This window comes from Apus apus, unplaced genomic scaffold, assembly GCF_020740795.1.
Source record: "Apus apus isolate bApuApu2 unplaced genomic scaffold, bApuApu2.pri.cur manual_scaffold_100_ctg1, whole genome shotgun sequence".
NCBI lineage: Eukaryota > Metazoa > Chordata > Aves > Apodiformes > Apodidae > Apus > Apus apus.
This window is the reverse complement of record NW_026248823.1, coordinates 10,504-19,187: the sequence shown is the minus strand read 5'-3', so window position 1 is coordinate 19,187 and position 8,684 is coordinate 10,504. Positions and strand designations below refer to the sequence as shown.

The 8,684-nt window shown below is 46.7% G+C and overlaps 1 protein-coding gene across 1 annotated transcript; it reads left to right on the top strand.

The window, feature by feature from the left end:
- Positions 1-565: 565 nt before the first annotated feature.
- On the top strand, positions 566-6,708 carry LOC127396140 (histone acetyltransferase KAT7-like). Its single transcript, XM_051643745.1, has 9 exons — positions 566-595; positions 1,745-1,859; positions 2,971-3,158; positions 3,339-3,428; positions 4,333-4,473; positions 4,769-4,859; positions 5,026-5,172; positions 5,811-5,917; positions 6,598-6,708. Exons 1-9 carry the CDS (start codon positions 566-568, stop codon positions 6,706-6,708), a joined length of 1,020 nt encoding a protein of 339 aa, XP_051499705.1.
- Positions 6,709-8,684: the final 1,976 nt, after the last annotated feature.

The window sequence follows — 8,684 nt, the reverse complement described above, 5'->3', positions numbered from 1 at the left end:
CAGGCTGGCCCTGCAGGAGGGGATGGCCCATCAGCCATCCCTGCCACTGCTCCTCAGCAAGGCAGCAGCCCCTGGGCAGGCACCTGCAGCTGGGCGCCCCAGAGCTGCCCCCACCTGCCCCAGGCTGCCCCCTCTGCCCCCTGCACCCCCTGCCAGGGGCACGTCCAGCAGCGACCGACAGCCCGTCCCGTCTGCTGGGGGCATCTGGGCTGAGCGGGGCAGACGCCCCAGGGCCCAGAGCTGGAGACCTGTCCTGTCCAGCCCTGCAGCCTCTGCCCCAGCCGGGCAGGACACAGCCTGGGCCCCAGCCCAGGAGGCCATTGGCAGGGTTGTCAGCGGGCGCTGGGGACCCGTCCAGCAGCCGGTGGCACCGCGGGACCGGGCGGGCAGCTCGGCCAGGGCAGCCGAGGGTGGATGGGCCCCTGGGGCTCGGCCCCTGCCCGCTGCCCCCCGTGCTCCTCGGGCCACAAGAGCTGCCCACAGGGCCCCCGTGCCAGCTGCCCTGGGCAGGGAGGCAGGGCCAGGAGGCCGGGGAGCAGGGGCAGAGCACCAGTTGACATGCACCATGGGCCAGCCCAGCATCCCAGAGCAGCGGGTGGGTCCTGGAGCTGCTGGGGAACATCTGCCTGTCCAGCTGGTGCAGCTGGAGGTGCAGCAGAGGAGCCGTGGGGCCTGCAGAGAGCAGAGCCTGGAGCAGCCCAGCAGAGCCACCCTGCTCCAGCAGCAGGACATCCTGGAGGAGAGGCAGCTTCAGCAGCAGGGTGAGAAGTGGCATTTCTCCCTGGTGCAGTCTGTGCAGCTCCATGTCAGATCCAAGCAGGTGGGTGCCAAGGAGGACACGGGTGGGGTTCATTATTTTAGTAAACTTTTATGAGGCTATATTTCTATTGAATTTACTAACAAATATTTTATGATGTATCAATCCCTCCTTTTCTTTAAACTTTGTAAATTCCTTTACAAATATTCTAGATCATTCTATTTCATTACTTTAGGCAAGGCCCAAATTCTTAAAGTCAGTTTCTTTAGCCTATACCATAAAAGGCAATTAATGACTGTCAGTATAATCACAAACACCAAAAGTATCAAAAGTGGGTGAATTAAAACATCCCAGTTTCTTTCTGCAGAGAATGATTATGCTGAGAAGATATCCCACCTATGATGGGCAAGATAAGCTTGCAAGACTTACGTTCAAGCTTTCACAGTGCCAAAACATTGCCACCTGTTCCTCTGTAGTCCATTAGGACTGCTTGGTACTTCAGGAACCTTGATGATGAGAGCAAATACCCCCCCTTTTTGTTCCAGAACAGAGGTTACTGCATGGGAAGTATGCACAACCATCTTTTGTCCCAAAGTGAACTTCCAGGCTTCTTGAATATTCAGAACAACTGCAGCCACTGCCGAAGGCATCCTGGCCATCCTTTACTAACTGTATCCAGTTGTTTGGAGATGTATGCTACTGCTCCTTATAGGGACCCAGCTTCTGGGCTAGAATTCCCAAAGCCACCCCTTGCTTTTCATATGAGAACAGCCAGAAGGGCTTGGTTATGTCTGGCACACCCAAAGCTGGTGCCCTCATTAGCTCTTGTTTCAATTCTTTGAATGCCCTCCTGTCTGGAATGAGACAACTAAGCAGGAGTTTGGCTTTCCCAGCCATCCTATAACATTCTCAGCTAAAAAAAGCTGCAAGACCCAACAGCTTGGTAGCATCGTGGCAGCAAAATCTCCTGTTATTTTATTGCTCCAGGAGCACAGACAAACCTATGGCAACACTAGGGAACCTCTCCTTGAAAACCTGACCAGTGAGTATGACTTGGAGCTTTTCCGGAGAGCACAAGCACGGGCATCTGAGGACGTGCTGAGACTTCTGACTCCTATTATACCTGATAGCAAAGGTCTTTGTTAGGAATGTGAAGGCTTCCTGGGTGGTGTTGTTCAGGTAGAATCAGAGTTTGCAAGAAGGGCAGCTCCAGCCCAGCCAAGTCAGCAAAGCTGCTGTAGGCGTAACATTGGAGTGCTGAAAGCACACAGCTGGAGTGAAGCTTTTGCAGTGAGAATGGAGGAATAATTAGTAACAGTCCCATTTAGCAGGTGTTTATTTTCAGTGAAAGAAAAGACAGCCTCACCTGCTGAAAGGATGGCTAAGGAGTGTTGGCAACAGAACCCATCCTGACAGTAGCCAGTGACTGTGGAGTGGAGGCTGAGGCTTCTGTAGGTGCTTTGCAAAGCCACCTTCCACCTCCAGAGATGAACCAAAAGGCACTTTGATGCTTACCAGTAGCAATTGCATCTGGGATATCTGAGGCAGAGCATTAGGCAGTATCCTCTTCCTGCAAATTAGGAAATAAGCTTGAAGTGGCAAGGAGCTTCCATTGCTTCCGTGACAAGAAGAGGATGACCCTAGTGTTGGCATGCTGCCAAGCACTGATTTTTGTGACATTTCCTGATGTCAGTAACTACTGTTTGTGGACAGGGCTCAGACTGAGGCTGATCAAGGAGAGGTCTGTGGGAGGGACTGTTAGACATGGTCACATTGAAAGATGACTTTTTACAGTCATTGTAGTAAGAGGACAAGGGAGGATGGATTAAAACTGGAGGAGGGAAGATTTAGGGGATACATGAGGAGGAAACTGTTTACTCTGAGGGTGGTGGGACTCTGGCCCAGGCTGCCCAGGGAAGCTGTGGCTGCCCCATCCCTGGCAGTGTTGAAAGGCAGGTTGGATGGGGCTTGGAGCAGCCTGGGCTGGTGGGAGGTGTCCCTGCCCATGCAGGGGGGTTGGATCTAGATGATCTTGAAGGTCCCTTCCAACCCAAACCAGTCTGGGATTCTGTGAATTTAGAAGACTTGAAGTAAATTCTTTTCCTTGAGGGAAACAAATACGACCTTCCCACCGACCTCCCTTGTTTTTGTTTTTTGTTTGTTTGTTGTTTTATTTTTTTAAATAGTCCTCCATTTTTCCCATTCCCACGAACAGCTGCGGCTCCAGGGCCAGATCACAGAAGGCAGCAACATGATTAAAACCATCGCGTTTGGCCGCTACGAGCTGGACACCTGGTACCACTCCCCCTACCCAGAGGAGTATGCTCGCCTGGGCCGTCTCTACATGTGTGAATTCTGCCTCAAGTACAGGAAGAGCCAGACAATACTTCGCAGGCACATGGTGAGGGCTGGGGCAGAGCTGATCCCCCTGCCTTACACCTGCTATCAGCATCTCCACTGAAAGCATTCCTGGTGTTATCTCTGCTTTAGGAGACCCGTGTGTTTCCTGGTATATCCAGGAGCTGGTAAATTTTTTCCACCCTGAAAACGCCATCCCCCTGTCGTTGTTTTCCTGTCATAGGCAAAATGTGTTTGGAAACACCCACCGGGTGATGAAATCTACCGGAAAGGCTCCATCTCAGTGTTTGAAGTGGATGGGCAGAAGAACAAGGTAAGGAACTGCCATCCTCAGGCCAGTCTGGAGTGGCTTTCAGAGGTGCTGGGCACTCCTTTCCTGTAGAGAAGCAGGACACAAGTGGCCCTTTCTCCCTCTAGTTGTAGAAAGACTAGAGTCTGATCTGTCCACACTTGCAGTTTTGTCTGTGTTTTCCTGGTGGTTATTCCTCAGCCACGTTGTGCTCCAGCAGTTCCACCTCTTGGCTCATACAGTGCTTGGACATGTGTGTCAAGATCCTGTACTGCAGGGTAGGGGGAAGATTTCTGTGCTCAGCCTCAGTGGGTTGTGCTGCCCACCTCCCATTCCCTGTGGATACTTGGACAGCTCGGGGTTAGTGTGTGAACCAGCCTCCTGTTGGTGAGGGTGACCTCCTTAGCCCTGAGTTGAAGGGCAGAACATGGATCTGCAGCTGCACATTCAGTGCTGGGCAGCAGCACCCTGTGTGTCCTGCCTCTGGTTGTGTCTGCTCTTGGGAGGCTTCAGAGGAAGGAACAAAGAAACAAATGCAAATGCTAAATTTTGCACTGCGGGAAGCTGGGAGGAGGCTTTTCAAGTGACCAGAGATGACCTTGAAGCAGAGGATTAACACAGTACAGTGCAAGCAAGCAGAGATCCAACCTTCTGCTTCCTTCACCAAGTGGTATCAGATACCACAGATGTGGTATCTGGGGAGTTAAGAGATTGATATCACAGACGTCAGTTCCCACCCTTAAGGAAGCTGGGCTTATCAAGTTTCATCACAAATGGAATTGTTTCCTGGCCTAGCTGCTTTGTGTGAAAGACTGTACCTCATTTCTCAGATAATTCAGAATTTTCTTGTCATTTGCCATGGTTTTGTCCACTCTTGGGGTGTCCCACTGTAATAAACAGATGTATTCTACTCTCCTTCTGCTTCTAGATCTACTGTCAAAACCTGTGTCTGCTGGCAAAACTTTTCTTGGGCCATAAAACACTGTATTATGATGTTGAACCCTTCCTCTTCTATGTCATGACAGAAGCAGACAACACTGGCTGTCACCTGATAGGTTATTTCTCCAAGGTTAGTTGAACATCCATACACACCCAGGCACAACTCCATGGCCAGCTATCCTAGGCTTAAAGTTGTGCACCAAACACCCAATGTAATGGCTAATCAAGCAAGACACTAAGCCAGGTTGGTAGCTGAAGGATGATTGTGTGACTTGTTGTTAGGCAGGTTTTTCTGCTGTTGCTCCTTTCACCTTGTATTGTATCAGTTGCACAGGCTTGTTCAGTCTGCTGGGGTGATGATATCCCCATTGTTTGTACAGATCAAGACCTGTTATCTCTCCTCTCTCTCTCCTTGTTTTTACCAGAAGAATTCTTTTCTCAGCTACAATGTTTCTTGTATCCTGACAATGCCCCAGTACATGAGGCAAGGTTATGGCAAGATGCTCATTGACTTCAGTAAGTATGGAGAGAGAAATCCTGGAGGCATGATAAATCTAATATATCTACGGTTGTGGCTGAGCAGGCTTCATTCTAGCTGCTTTCTCTGTGTGCTAAAGAGGGTAGCAGTCAGGAGAGAGTAGTTTAGGAAGGATAAATGTTGGGTTTTTTTTTTCCTTTGCAGGGTATTTGCTTTCCAAAGTAGAAGAAAAAGTTGGCTCTCCAGAACGTCCTCTGTCTGATTTAGGGCTCATCAGCTACAGGAGCTACTGGAAGGAAATTCTTCTTCGTTACCTGCATAATTTCCAAGGACAAGAGATTTCTATCCAAGGTATGCTTCCCAGGGAAAAGGTTTGCAGTGAGTGGGTTCAGGAACATCCCCCTGCATCTCATTCATTCATCTTCCTTAAAGATGGGGCAGGTCATGCTTCACTCATGGAGATGTTTGTGTAGCAGCAGAGCTGGTGGAATATTCCTATAATTGGGTATGGCTGCTTTCCAGTCCTGCCACCACTAAAGATAAGTCAGCTTGAAGAGTATAAAACTATATAATGGCTTATTCTTAAAAAAAATACATTTAAAATATTCAGAAAGGACTTTATCCCTCTGTAGATTAGAATAATTTAATTTTCTAATTAAAACTTGAATGTTAAATAGGAAAATGGCTCCACTGAGAGGCTTTCTGATGCTGTGGGAAAACGTTGAGACTATTTGAACTTCTTTAACATTATTTATATGATGATGGCACCAAGGAGTGTGCAGCATCTCCCAGACATGTCAGGGTAGTTCTGAAGGGTGAAAGGCTGCAAGTCAGACAGCCAGAGCAGGTACCTCCTCAGCATGTGCAGGGCATTTTGTGTGCATCCCTTCCAAAAGAGTTGCCTGAAACTTGGAGGTGACAACTAACAATTACAGGCTATTGCAGGGGAATCTGTGTCTGTTCTAACATAAAGTGCTGCTGGTTTGCAGAAATCAGCCAGGAGACTGCAGTGCATCCTGTTGACATTGTTAGCACCTTGCAGGCACTTCAGATGCTCAAGTACTGGAAGGGAAAACACCTGGTCCTGAAAAGACAGGTAAGATTTGTGGTGGCTATTTCTGCATATTTTTTTTGTTTCCTTGTATTTAGCTGTTTAATTCAGATGAACTCGTTGACATCAGGGTTTCCTTTGTGTTGTGCTGGACTTTCCAGTTTTTGGTTCTAGCTGAGGGGGAACACTGTAGTTTTCAAATGCAGTAACTGATCAAATATGATGTGAACATCCAAGGTGAGTCTTCAGTAGTGTAGAATATGGTGCACTGACTTTCCTTTTCTCACGTGTGGAATAACTTTGCTCGGTGTAAGTGGCTTTTTAGGGGACAATGGATCAATATTCCCATTGTGCTCCTCCTCATGCCTGCCCTTTATTGGGCAAATGGTTGACATAGAAGTGAACTGAATCAATGGAATCTTGAATGAGTCCTGTTTGTACCCTGTTTAGACATGAGAGAAGTGGTTTATAAGTCCCCAAGTATGGCACCTCTCTTTTGTTCTTCCCTCCCTGAGACTTCACTTGGTTGCTAAAAGCAGCTGATCAGTGGGATTGGAAGGGCCTGGAGAAAGCTCTGCAGAGGAAAAGTTATTTTTGTCATGTTGAGCAGTTAGGAGGCTGGTCACCTTCAGGCTTGTGGACTTGGCTGTGTGCTGTTGTACCTTGGATAATTCTCCAGTGTGGATCGTGTGTTTTAACCTGCCCTTTCATGCTCTTTCCCTTAGGATCTGATTGATGAATGGAGAGCCAAAGAGGCTAAAAGATCCAACAGCAATAAGATCATGGATCCCAGCTGTTTGAAATGGACAAGTTCCCTTCCATCGGTGACTTCATAACGGGTGACGTCATAATGGACGACATCATAATGGATGACATCATAATGGGTGACATCATAATTGGTGTCATAATGGGTGATGTCATAATGGATTATGTCATAATTGGTGATGTCTTAATGAATGACAACATAATAGGTGACATCAGAATGGGCGATGTCATAATGGATGATGTCGTGATTGGTGACGTCATAGTTCGTGACGTCATAATCAATGATGTCATAATGAATGACGTCAAAATGGGTAATGTCATAATGGAAGATGTCATAATAGATGATGTCATAATGGGTGATGTCATGCTTGGTGACGTCATAATGGGTGACGTCATAATAGGTGACGTCATAATGGATGACATCATAATGGATGATATCATAATGGGTGTTGTCATAATTGGTGATGTCATAATGGGTGACATCATAATGGATGATGTCATAAAGGTTGACGTCATAGTTGGTGATGTCATAATGGTAGACATCATAATGGAGGGTATCATAATTGGTGACGTCATAAGGGATGCTGTCATAATGCATGATGTCATAATGGGTGACATCATAATGGACGACATCATAATTGGTGGTGTCATGATGTGTGATGTCATAATGGATGCTGTCATAATGGATGATGTCATAATGGGTGATGTCATAATGGACGACATAATTACTGGTGCTGTCATAATGGGTGATGTCATACTTGGTGATGACATAATGGGTGACGTCATAATGGGTGACATCATAATTGGTGGTGTCATGATGTGTGATGTCATAATGGATGTAGTCATAATGATTGATGTCATAATGGGTGACGTCACAGTTGGTGACATCATAATGGGTGACGTCACATTTTGTGACGTCATAATGAATGACGTCATAATGCATTATGTCATAATGTAAGATGTCATAATAGATGATGTCATAATGGGTGACGTCATACTTGGTGACATCATAATGGGTGATGACATAATAGGTGAAGTCATAATGGATGACATAATGGATGACATCATAATGGATGATATCATAATGGGTGTCATCATAATTGGTGATGTCATAATGGAAGACATCATAATGGATGACATCATAATTGAACGTATCATAATTTGTGAAATCATAATGGATGCTGTCATAATTGATGATGTCATAATGGATGATGTCATAATGGATGATGTCATAATGGAAGACATAATAACTGGTGGTGTCATAATGGGTGATGTCATAATGGATGTCGTCATAATTGATGACGTCATAATGTGTGACTTCAAAATGGATGATGTCATAATGGGTGATCTCATAATGAGTGACGTCATAATGGGTGATGTCAACGAAAATCGTCATAATGAATGATGTCATAATGGGTGATGTTATAATGGGTGATATCATAATGGGTGTCATCATAATGGGTGATGTCATAATGGATGATGTCATAAAGGGTGACGTCATAGTTGGTGATGTAATAGTTGGTGATGTCATAATGGTTGGTGTCATAATGGATTACGTCATGATGGATGATGTCATAATGGATGACGTCATAATGGGTGACGTCATAATGGATGACATAATAACTGGTGATGTCATACTGGGTGATGTCATAATGGATGTCGTCATAATCGGTGACGTCATAGTGGGTGACGTCATAATGGGTGTGTGGGTAGTTAGGGTCCGGCGGCCGGAAGATTTCGCGCTGTACGGAAAGATAAGGCCCCTCTCCTAATAGCCAATAGCACTTAGTTCACGGTGTAAGCAGACGGAAGTGACACCACAGACCTAACTCATATAAACACCGCGGTAAACACTAATAAACGCCATTTGCCATCCACCACATTGGTGTCTGTGAGCTGATGGACCGAGCGGCCTGGGGTTGGCCGCCGTGCCGTTCTTGAACCAGGTCGTCACGCCTTTCACGAAAGGCAACAAATGTCCAGAGCCAGCTGGATGGCTTTGACCTCTGCAAACTGACTCCATGCACCTTCTCCTTCAGCTCTTGTG

Bases quoted from the DNA above. Each gene is read 5' to 3' on its own strand.
- LOC127396140 (XM_051643745.1), top strand. From the start codon at position 566: ATGGGCCAGCCCAGCATCCCAGAGCAGCGG. The intron at 4,474-4,768 runs GTTAGTTGAACA...TGTTTTTACCAG, and splicing joins TGATAGGTTATTTCTCCAAG to AAGAATTCTTTTCTCAGCTA. The intron at 5,918-6,597 runs GTAAGATTTGTG...TCTTTCCCTTAG, and splicing joins ACCTGGTCCTGAAAAGACAG to GATCTGATTGATGAATGGAG.